General features: G+C 45.2%; 1 protein-coding gene across 1 annotated transcript; it reads left to right on the plus strand.

The window, feature by feature from the left end:
* Positions 1–609: 609 nt before the first annotated feature.
* On the plus strand, positions 610–3,820 carry LOC132306488 (uncharacterized). The gene is made up of 2 exons (XM_059803879.1): positions 610–2,628; positions 2,731–3,820. Exons 1-2 carry the CDS (start codon positions 1,294–1,296, stop codon positions 3,544–3,546), a joined length of 2,151 nt encoding a protein of 716 aa, XP_059659862.1. The 5' UTR covers positions 610–1,293; the 3' UTR covers positions 3,547–3,820.
* The last annotated feature ends 8,813 nt before the right edge of the window (positions 3,821–12,633 follow it).

The raw sequence follows: 12,633 nt of genomic DNA on the forward strand, positions 1-12,633 counted from the left end.
TTTTAAAAAAAAAAAGAGTACTTTTTGACTTATCAATTTAATTTATTTCTTTATTACATAATAATTTAATTAATTTGTATAATAATTAAATATTTTGTTCAATTAATAAATTTAAACATCTTCATCACATAATGATTTTTTATATATGTAATATTATTATTTTTTAATATTAATTTTTTTTAAATATCTTGTATCTAAATATATAATCGGAGCAAACAATTATAGCAGTTATTTTTATAGTTGTTGAGAATAAAACGGTTGGAAAAAAATAAAATAAAATAAAATATTTATTTTTTTTAAAATAATAATATAATAAAGTGTAGAATGAAAAAATGAGTGTACAACAAGAACTTGGAGTCTCCAAAATAAATGTAGAATCAATTGCCAATGTGGCTATACAATTTACATAAAGTGTAGAATGAAAAGGTTGCCTTGCGCTGGAGTTGCTCTAAAAGTGTCATTGAACACAAGTACCAAATCTAAGAGAAAGTCAAAATAATAAAAGTTGAGCAGTCTATTTGAGTGTAATTTAAGAATGTCTATGTAATTTATCGTTTAATTAATTACTACCCAAGCCTCTGATATATTAGACCTAAATGTGTCTGAAGATGCAAGAAACTCCTTCTATTCTTTCTCTCTCTAGAATTCTTACACCTCAACCCGAATCAAGATCCCCCTCCTCTTCATTCCAACTCCTATTTATAGATATTTACAAGATATTTACAAGATATTTACTAATTGCTGGACCTGGGCCTATTCCTCAGTAAGCCCTGGTCACTCTTGATGGGCTTACTCCCGCTCGGCCCATATGGCAGTGTCCTTTTATGGGCTGACCCAGCTGTTCGGACTGAAGGTTGTGTTTTGCGAGTCGGACCTGGCCCATGTCATCCAGGGCCTCCTCAACTGCCCCCATAATTGCCCCTTATTTAATAAGGGGTAATTATTGATGGCGTCTCATCATGACGCTGACGGCTCGAGATAACCACGTGGGGGAGCGAACGGTCAGATCCAGAATCAATGTTCCGGGGTTCGAGGGATTTCTTGCCTTCCCGACGCTTCGGCCCTCGGGCCCCCTTGCCTATATAATGCTCTCGAATTCCACTTCACTTCCCTTTACCGTCTCCATCATCAGCCAAATCTCCCTCTTTCTAGAACTGTGCCAAGCCTTTTCCGGTGAAATCCTTCGAGAGTCATTCTCCCAGCGATCTTGCAGTCCTCCGAGGTTAGTTTCGTTCTTTTTACTTTCGGCAGGCTTCCATTTTCCCTCTTTTAGATTCTTCTTGCACTTCCACCATGGTTGTAGATCTGGGTGTCCTTCGTATGAGACTTAGGCTTCCTGACAACATCGTAGTTAGGGTTTGCCCCCAAGACGTTAATATTACGACCGGCGCCGGCCTCCTGCCCGGCGAAGTCTTATTCACAAACCTTCAACTGAATGTTGTTAGGTTCCCTCTGCACCCTTTCTTTAGTTACGTCTTCAACAGATTGGGGATATCCCCTCTGCAGGTCAACCCCAACTTCTTTAGGATCATATCTGTTATGCTCTTATTGATGCGTGACAGAAATCTGGACCTTGACCTCATAGACCTCCTTCTGTGCTATAAGGTCAGTAAGATCCGTACTAACGAGCCCTTCTACCACCTCTACCCGTTCGAGAAGATGTCCATATGCACTGACACAATAAAATCTGAAAAGGGTTGGAGGGATAGCATAGTGGGTATTAGTGGGGCTTGGTCTTCGCCGGCTGCAGAGGATTACCCTATCCCGAGCGCCTTTGGTGTCTGCTCTGTCTCCTCCTATAAAAAATTCAAATCCCATAAACACGACTGCCCCTGTGAAACATGCGTTCCTCGTTTTTGCACTTACTTATGCCGCTCCTTGGGAATACCTTGTGATGACTTGAGCTACAGTGTTTGCAGGGATAGGATTAACTACTTGAAGAGATACGTTCTGAACGATATTCCTTCCTGCTCGGATCTCCTCACTTCAGACAACCTCTTTGCGCTCTCATCACTCGGCTACAATATGAGCAGACTGCAGATTCCCTCTTTTGGCAGGAGGAAAAATACTCCCCCAGTCATTCCTGCTGTTGGGGCGACCTCCTCTCCAGCGTCGGCTTCTTCTTCAGCCACCATATCTGACACTGTCCCGAGCGCAGTGGCTACTAACCCTGCTGCCAGCGCCCCTGCGGCCAACCAGAACGCGCCCTCCCCAGCTACCATAGCTCCTGCTGCTGCGGGGGGCGGTCGGGACAAAGAGCGAGGCAAAAGGCCTCATCCTGACAGTGAAATCGACCCTGAGGAGGAGCCTCTTATTAGAAGGACCCGAGTCTCTGGGCCGGGTACTCTCTTGCACCGAGCGATCAGAGCTCCTTCTCACTCTGGGCCTCCTGCAGCTGGTGGCTCTGCTTCTGCTTCAGGCCCCCCTTCTATCCCCAGCTTGCCGCCATGGGCCCCTCGGTACACTCGAACGGATGGGACGTTCGTGAAACCGAACGAGACCATGCTGAAGGATGGCCAGACCGCTATGGCCTACTACAGGAGCATGTGGACTCCGAAGGACATTGAGGCGGCAAAGGGCCTTTCCCAGAAGGACGTGTTCAGTCGCTTTCCCCAATCTGCTATGGAGGTGACTTTTATTTTCTAACTCATGAATTCTCTTATATTACTTGGTCTTGCCTTCTCCCGTTCTGACTATTGGTTTAACCGTTCTTATTGTGCACCTATGCAGACATTGTTTGGGATGATGGCCATGCAGAAGCAGGTGGAAATGGGGAACGCCAGGGCCCGAAAGTATTCTGACAGCCTGGAGGTGGCTAATAAAGAGAACGACCTCCTTGCCATGAAGAATACCGAGGTGCTGGTTCGGCTTGACAAAGCCGAGCAAGAGAGAGATGTCCTGAAAAAGGAGAATGATTCCCTTCAGGATGAGAAGGACGCCCTCCAGCTCGAGAAGAGCGTCTGGCAGACTGAGCAGGAATCACTCAGAGAAGAGAAGGCAGAACTCCAACGTCTTCTAGCTGATGAACAGTCTGCTCGGATGGCTTTTGAAAAAAGAGCTCTGGACGAGCGTACCGCTCTGATCGACGTTATCAGCAGAGTGGGTGGTGGGATGCTGGCCCTTCATGCTCGGTTCTCCAGGGTCGGTGCTCTTCGGTATGCTCAAGGATTCCGGGAAGGCTTCGCCGACCGGGTTCCGGATGAGGGACAGACCAGCTCCACTCCGGATGAGGTAGACAAGGATCTGGGGATCGAGCCTCTGGGGGTCTATGTCGACCCAGAACCCACCGAAGCGGAGCGTATATTTGATGAGTGCCAGGACATCGCATCCTCAAGGATCATCACAGCTCCTCCTACCGCTCTGCCACTGACCGCTCCCCAATCGTCAACCGTGGCTCCCTCTGTAGCCACTGCTGACGCTGAACCCCAGCCGAACGACTCAGTTATTCACCTGGATTCCCCACCTCATGAAGGTGAGGCGGCTGATGGGGCCGAGGAGGCGAGTCGGCAGGACCAGGATGCTGTTGGTACTGAGGCGTCTAGCTAGGGCTCCTTCGAATTCTTCCAGTTCATATCTTCTTGTAATGATGGACACCTCTCTTTTGTAAACTAAATGTTCAATATTAATGAAATGGCCGAACTCTTTTTCTCTATGTGTTGTGCTCTGTTCAACTTATCTTCAGTACATGTATATCTTTTCTCTCTTTTTCTTTTTATATTAGTTTTGCTGTGTGTTTGTACGGCAAGTGCCTGGCGCTCGGCTAGAATGCCACTTGCCACTTGGCTTTAAATTTTTAGCAAGTGTCTGGCGTTCGGCTTATAGTGCCAGCTGCCACTTATCTTGCTTAAGTGCCTGGCGCTCGGCTAGAATGCCACTTGCCACTTGGCTTTCAATTTTTAGCAAGTGTCTGGCGTTCGGCTTATAGTGCCAGCTGCCACTTATCTTGCTTAAGTGCCTGGCGCTCGGCTAGAATGCCACTTGCCACTTGGCTTTCAATTTTTAGCAAGTGTCTGGCGTTCGGCTTATAGTGCCAGCTGCCACTTATCTTGCTTAAGTGCCTGGCGCTCGGCTAGAATGCCACTTGCCACTTGGCTTTCAATTTTTAGCAAGTGTCTGGCGTTCGGCTTATAGTGCCAGCTGCCACTTATCTTGCTTAAGTACCTGGCGCTCGGCTAGAATGCCACTTGCCACTTGGCTTTCAATTTTTAGCAAGTGTCTGGCGTTCGGCTTATAGTGCCAACTGCCACTTATCTTGCTTAAGTGCCTGGCGCTCGGCTAGAATGCCACTTGCCACTTGGCTTTCAATTTTTATAGTAGACCATTGGAAAAGAAAATTCTTCTCTTCTTTTTTGTAAATTCCGGTAACTTGCTCATTCATATGTATTTGATTAACAACAAATAACATCCAATTAAAACCAGAACTTAGCTTCTATTGATAGTACCTCTTCAGAGACGTGGCGTTCCAGGGCTTGTTGACCAACTTTCCCGCCATGGTTTCCAACGTATATGCCCCTTTGCCAATGACTTCTGCAATTCTGTATGGGCCTTCCCAGGGTGGCATCATTTTTTTGACCATCCCCACCTTTCTTTTCAGAACCAGATCGCCCGGGGCAAAATCCCTGTGTTTTACTCTCTTATTGTGACTATTCGCCAGCACTTGCTGATACGATGCTAGCCTTATAGCCGCTGCGTCCCTCCTTTCGTCTATCATGTCGAGGTTCAATCTTAACATCTTGTCGTTCTGATCTCGACTCCATGCTAAGCTTCTGATAGTGGGGACTAAATGCTCAACCGGTATAACTGCTTCGGTACCATACGCCATCGCGAACGGGCTCTCCCCAGTCGGCCGCCTTGGGGTGGTTCTGTAAGCCCATAGAACGTTCGGGAGTTCATCCAACCACTTCCCCTTATGATCTTCCAGCTTCTTCTTAATGCAGGCGAAAATGGTTCTGTTTGTGATTTCTGCTTGTCCGTTAGCCTGAGGATGACTTACTGCAGCCAACTTCTGGTTGATTCCATACTCCTCCAGCAGCTTTCTTACTTGCCTGCTGTCGAGGTTTGTGCCATTGTCCATGACTATTGTTCTGGGAACACCGAAGCGGCAGATAATGTTGTTCCAGATAAATCGTCTCACCTGAGTCTGAGTCACGCTAGGATACGGTTCTGCCTCCACCCATTTAGTGAAATAATCCGTGGCTAGTAACACATACTTGTTCTGAGCTCTTGCAGTTGGCAGAGGACCGACCACATCCATCCCCCATTGCGCGAAAGGCCACGGCGAGGCCATTACGTGCAATTCTTCAGGTGGTTGGTGGATCATTGGTCCATATCGTTGGCACTTATCGCACCTTCGAGAGAACTCCTCCGCATCTCTTGACATGTTTGGCCAAAAATACCCTTGTGTCATTGCTTTATGCGCTAACGATCTTCCCCCAGAATGATTGCCACACACACCCTCATGAATAGCTCGCAATACCTGCTGCGATTCCGCGGGGGTGACACATTTCAAGTACGGGCCAGAATAGGACCTTCTGTACAGCTGGTTCCGCACGATAGCGTACTTGGCAGCATTCTTTTTGAGTTTCCTAGCTTCATCCCTTTGCATAGGCAAAACGCCATCTCGAATATAGGTAATGATTGGGTCAATCCAACTCGGTTCATACGGTATGACGTTGACTTGCCAAGGGTCCGAGACCATCGGTTCTTCGAAAATGGACGGCTGGGTCACTATTCCCACTGGAATCACCCTCGCCAATGTTTCACCACAACTTGAAGCACTGCATGCTAAACGGTCTGCATCTGCATTCTGTTCCCTCGGCAACTGTATGAATTCAATCTTTGCAAAGTCCTTGGCTCTACGCAGAACGGCAGAACGGTATGCCCCCATCATGTCATCCTTGGTTGCGTACTCACCATTTACCTGCCGAACAATCAGCTGCGAGTCACTATACACTGTCAAACTTTTGATCTGTAGCTCTTTGGCCAACTTTAATCCATTTAGCAACGCCTCGTATTCCGCTTCATTATTGGTGGCTCGGAACTCAAGTCTGAGTGCTTGGCTCAAGGAAGTACCTTCTGGGGTTTGCAGTTTGATCCCAATCCCAGCCCCCGTCGGGTTAGAGGAGCCATCCACAAAAAGTTTCCAAGAGCCGCTTCTAAGGTCCTCTTCCGTATCTTCGGCATCACATTCTAGTAGGAAATCGGCCACCGCTTGCCCTTTAATAGCTGTTCTCGGCTCGTACGTTATGTCAAATGAACTCAACTCTATGGCCCACTTTGTCATTCTGCCCGAGAGCTCTGGCTTGTGCATGAGCGTTCTGATTGGGAAAGTTGTTAGAACAGCTATGGGGTGGGATTCAAAATAATGCCTTAACTTTCTTTTTGCATTTACAAGTGCAAGTACCACCCGTTCGGCCTTTGAGTATCTTTTTTCTGCCTCCATCAGTGTCTTGCTTACATAAAATACTGGGTATTGCACCCCTTCCTTGCAACGAATCAGAACGGCACTCGTCGCGACACCAGATACTCCAAGATATAGAAATAACTTTTCTTCCGGTTCTGGGGCTGACAGGACTGGCGGATTCTGCATATATTGCTTCAAATGAGTCAATGCCTGTCGTTGCTCATCCCCCCAGACCTGCCTTCCATGGCTCCGAATCGTGTCAAAGAATGGTTTGCAGTGGTCTGACAACTTTGAAATAAATCGACTTAATGCAGCTATTCGTCCTGTTAGGGCTTGCACCTCTCTGATCGTCTTTGGCTCGGCATTCTTAATCAAAGCCTCTGCTTGAGCGGGGCTAACTTCGATGCCCCTGCGGTTGACCACGTGTCCCAGAAACTGCCCGGAACTCACACCGAACGAGCACTTGGTCGGATTGAGCCTCATCCCATATCGCTTTAGTACATCAAATACCTCTTGCAGATGCTTCAGATGATCATCCTTTTTCCTACTTTTCACCACCATGTCATCAATATAGGCTTCGACAATCTTACCCATTTGATTCTTAAAAACTTTGCTGACAAGTCGTTGATAAGTTGCTCCCGCATTCTTTAATCCAAAAGGCATAACCCTGTAGCAGTACGTTCCTCGCTCGGTGACAAAAGAAGTTTTTTCTTCATCTGCGGGGTCCATAGGAATCTGATTATAACCTGAATATGCGTCCAGAAAGGTTAAACGCTCATACCCCGTGGTGGCATCCACCATTTGATCAATCTTAGGCAACGGGAAACTGTCCTTCGGGCAGGCTTTGTTTAAATTGGTGAAATCAATGCATACGCGCCATTTCCCATTTTTCTTCTGCACCACAACGACGTTGGACAACCACTCAGGGTAGTGCACCTCTCTGATAAATCCCGCATCAAGCAGCCTATCAACTTCTTCCGTTATGATCTGATTACGTTCTGGAGCAAATCTTCGCTGCTTCTGTTTCACTGGTTTGAAATTAGGATTGACATTCAGGGAATGACAGGAGACGGAAGGACTAATTCCAGGCATGTCGAGATGACTCCATGCAAATACGTCGACATTGTGGGATAAGAAATCCACTAGCTCTTGCTGCTCTTCTCTGGTCAGTCTTATACCCACTCTGGTAGTTCGTTCTGGCCTGGACTGATCGATCTGCACATCCAGAAGGGGCTCCTCGGTCAAGTCGGCTGACTCCTCCACCCTATTCTGCTCGAGTGGAGGTTCCTGTAATTGCTATCTGGGGCTTGTCGACCGGACGGGCGCCTTTCCCTTCCCTGCATGCTTTAGTGTGACGGAATAACACTCTTTGGCTGCGACCTGATCCCCCCGAATGTCTATCACTTTATCTCCATCGGGCCCGAGGCACCTCATGACCTGATGCAGAGTTGAGGGTACACCTCGGACTCTGTGAATCCATCCTCTTCCCATCAGGAGATTATACGAGGGGTGAATTTCCACAACCACAAAAGTTTCCATAAGAGCTCGCTCTGCAGCTTGAACTTCTACTTCCACCATCCCGACGGGTTCCACCCTCTTCCCATCGAACCCTAATAAGGGATTTCCGGTGGGCTTGAGCCTCTCTGGTTTAATGTCGAGCCTGTCAAATGTGTCCCTTGGCATAACATTCGCACTGCTCCCAGGATCGATCAGAACTCTGCGCACCAAGCACTCTGCCACTGTCAAACTGACTACCAACGGGTCGTCATGAGGCAGTTGGACACGCTGCAGGTCTGTCCAGTCGAACTTTATCTGCATTGACGGGCTCTGTTGGTGTAGAGTGGTCACATTGCCGACCCTTTTCTTCATCTGTGCCTGCCGCAGGCGCACCCGTAGCAGCTCATCTGGCTCTTCACTAGGCTCGGGTCGACCATGGATAGCATTGATTATACGAACTGGTTGCGAATTGTGGGAGCTTTGTTTATGACTCCTTTTTATTTGTTCCACTGGTCGATTCTGCTCCATCGCCGAGCCTTGAACATAACTCGCAAACTCCCCTCTAGCTATCAACATCTCCACTTGCCTCCTCAGGTTCCTGCATTCGTTAGTCTGATGTCCGAAATCAGAATGAAAAGCACAATGTTTAGTTTGATCCCTCTGTTCGAGGGGTTGTCTAATTGGCAGTGGTGGATGAAACTTGTCCTTGTTCTCCTGATATAACCTCGCCAGAGTGACCTTCAGCGGAGTAATCAACTCTTCCTCCCTGGACCTTTTTTCGGCCTTCCAAGTGGTCTGACGTTGCGGCTGAGCCTGCTTCTGCCTGATCTTTGCCTTGGACTTTTCCTCGGTCGACACAAGCGACGTTGTCCGAGCATTAGCTGCCTCCTCTTCTTCGAGGCGCACAAAGCCATCGGCTCTCTCATTGAGTTCGTCCATGGTAGCTGGCGTATTCACTACCAGACTGGTGTGAAACGGAGTTCCGCGTGTCATGGCTAACTTGAAGGCTTGAACTGCCGTAGTAGGATGGCATTCGATTACCATACTCTTAGTGAGATTAAACCTGGTAAGAAAGGCCTGGAGCCGTTCATCCTTGTGTTGCCGCATCGTGAACAGGCTCGAGATGTCCTTCGGCGGGCGTTTGTTCCCATAGTACTGGCTTATGAACCGATCGCACAGGTCCCTGAAACTGCCAATGGAGCTCCTAGGCAAGTTTTTGAACCAGCTGAGCGCCGGTCCGGCCAAACTTGTAGGGAAGCATTTGCACATTAAAGAGTCGTTTTCCGTGTTCAGGGCCATTTTCAACTGGATATGATACACATGATCGATCGGATCGGTTGTTCCGTCAAACAGAATAAAGACTGGCATAGCAAACTTCCTTGGATGCGGCGCATTCAAGATCTCGTCGGTGAATGGTGAATCCACCGTCCGAGCTGCGGATCGGAGAGCTTCATTCTCTCTCTGGAGTCCGGCGGTAGCTCTGTGAGTTACGGTTCTGCCCTCCGAACCGTGATGAGTGACAGTAACCATGGAGGGCCGGTAAGACGGATCGAACGACCGTTCCTCTATGAACTCTCTCTGCCAAGGCGACGCTACTCGACGGCGATCTACCTCCATCACTTCCTCTCGGTCAAACCTTTCCCGCTGCGGATCAACGTGAGTCGAGCCTTCGTGATCTTCAACTCGACGAACATTTGGCGGCGAATTGTCCATCATCCTTTCATCACGGTGGTGAGCTGACTGATTGTTCTCGTTCTGATCGCCTTGATGCGCGATACTAGATGGAACACCTCCTTCTCCGACCGGAAGCGGATGCGAGACTGCGGGTATTTGCCGATGCTGCAATCCAGCTTTCAATTCTGCATTTTCTTTTCTGAGAGCTTCAATCAAATTCATCAACTCTTCAAGCTTTGTTTGCTGGACAGCCTCCATCGGATTGGAGCTTTCACCTATCATTATTCCCGAACGGAGTAAAGGCATTAATCTCAAGCTCGCGAGTAGATCTAAGCTTCGTGAGTAGGAATTTTTAGATCTGGCTTCTAATTCTCCGAATTATGCTCACTGTTTACAAGATCTGAATTGCCTGGACTCTAAATCCGTCAGATCCTGTCACAATCGAGCAACTCGCGGTTGCGTAGATCTGAAGTCACTCCTGCCAAAGCTTCAAGAATCGTAATTCCTCCAGAGTAGGTCGCAATCGCTCAGATCTGGATTCAAATCCGCAAGATCGAGTCTCGATCAACCGAATTGGTTTGAATCCATTCGATCCTCCTCATTGATCAACCAAACTTTTATGCGTTTCCCACAGACGGCGCCAATTGAAGATGCAAGAAACTCCTTCTATTCTTTCTCTCTCTAGAATTCTTACACCTCAACCCGAATCAAGATCCCCCTCCTCTTCATTCCAACTCCTATTTATAGATATTTACAAGATATTTACAAGATATTTACTAATTGCTGGACCTGGGCCTATTCCTCAGTAAGCCCTGGTCACTCTTGATGGGCTTACTCCCGCTCGGCCCATATGGCAGTGTCCTTTTATGGGCTGACCCAGCTGTTCGGACTGAAGGTTGTGTTTTGCGAGTCGGACCTGGCCCATGTCATCCAGGGCCTCCTCAGTGTCACATGTAAATGTAATCAAAGAAAAGGGATGGTGCATATATATATATATATATATGCCGGTGATGCGTTAAAGATGGATCAAATGGCTATCTCCTCTTCATTAGTCAATTCTTGGCGGATTCCAAAGGCAAGGACGTAGGGACAAAAATGCCTGAAAGAAGAACTCTTCTAGTACTACTTGTGTTTTATGATGGTTTCAAAGCTGCACTCTCAAACACACTGATACTACTTATCAACCCATGCACCATTCTTTTACGATCTTCTTTGTTTTGCTCAAATTTAATCTTCACTTCATTATGCATAAACTATTTTCTACAACATTTTTCATGTTTCCAACTTGTTAATTTTTAATGTAAGATTTGAATCCTCTTCACTAGGAACTAAAATCCTCCCCTATACATACAATATTTGTATTGTATAGCAGTGGACGACCTAAATTCACACCTTCAAAATTCACATCTTTTTTATACATAGATTGATACTGTACAATAACAATTGTATAAGGATTTGGGTCCTTTTCAGTACGAAATAGAATTCCCTTTTGTACAACAATTGACTACCTAAGTCATTTCACACAAAAATACGTAAAAGTGAAATTCACTTTTATTGTATATCCTGATGACATTAACGTGACACCCACCATTTGAAAAATGCAAACACTTTTGTCAAAGTGAGAGTATTACATTAGCAATTTTCAATATAATAACAAAAATGTCTTTCGTCGTACTAAGCATTCCTCTTTCTACAATAATTGAATTGACTGCAATTTTTACTTTTTTACCAATCAAAACATGCAATCAAAGTATTTCAGAATTAATCAGACCATTTTACTATGTTTGGGAATATCTCATCATAATGTCATCAATTATGATGACATCATTTTTCAATTAAATAAATAAATGCAGTTACAACTCCGAACTTTTCTAAGGCATTAATTAATCCTATTTATATCTTTTATATGTTTAATTAGGACAATATATATAAAATTAAATTAATTGACATCTTGATTCACCGTATCGTTAGATTCGCGATTCTTTTTTAAGTCTGATACGAAATGCATATCGGTCAGTTTATACTGATTTTGTCCAAATGCGTAATACTGTGATTGCGACCGATACTGCGACCGTGACCGATATTACGAACCATACTTAGGACACAAGAAAATATAGGTCTTCATCATATGTTGATTGGCAGCTAGGTGATGAAAATCAACTGATCAATGTAGCTTTTATTGTCACGTACGTATGCTTGTTTATGTGTTTGTAGAGGGGGAGAGAGAGAGAGAGATCTAGTTTCAGTCGATCATGAGCTAGGACCACGTACCAAACATTGACACACCCAAACAACTTTTATGACTCTTATGTATGACTCTTATCCTTCCAAGCATGCATATATGTTACTGTAAATGTGTAACAAAGTGATTGAAGGAGATTTTGGGATAATAAAATGATACAGACTATGCACCCTAATAAGAATGTATTCTAACCAAATGGCCTTTGGCAAGTATGGGCAAAAAAGTGTGTGTATTTGTGTGTTTGTTTTATCATTAAAAAAAAAAAGAAAAGAATATATTCTAAAATTTTAACATGGGTTAGCAAATTCATCCAATATATATATATATATATATATTTCAAGTAACATCAATAAGGAAAGAAATGAGTGGTGGGAAAGAAGAATTTTTGGTGGTCACGCCTTTCAAAAGTACTGGTCATCGGACTTGTTTGATTCAATTATTTGAAAAAAAATTCCAAAGTGAAAAATAATTTTCAAAACACTACAAAATATTAGACTCGCAAAATAAACTACCTAATTTATGGACGAAAGGATCAACTTTCATGGCCAAAGTTGGGACCCATATATGTTTGGGTCCCATTCAAGCCACGTGAAAGGTCTTGATGCATTTGATTAAACATATAGATTGGACTCTTCAACCCTAGAATCATTTTTCAATATTTTGTGCCGTTGTTTTATTTTAAGCATGGGATGAGTTCATAAACACACACACACATATATGTATATTTATGTAAATATGTGGGGACGAGTTCATAAACACACATATGTATATGTGTATGCATGTATATTTATCTAAATATGTGGGGTATGAGCTAATA

Source organism: Cornus florida, unplaced genomic scaffold, assembly GCF_030987335.1.
Source record: "Cornus florida cultivar Cherokee Brave unplaced genomic scaffold, ASM3098733v1 CherokeeBrave_3.0.0_Hap2_Chr05, whole genome shotgun sequence".
NCBI lineage: Eukaryota > Viridiplantae > Streptophyta > Magnoliopsida > Cornales > Cornaceae > Cornus > Cornus florida.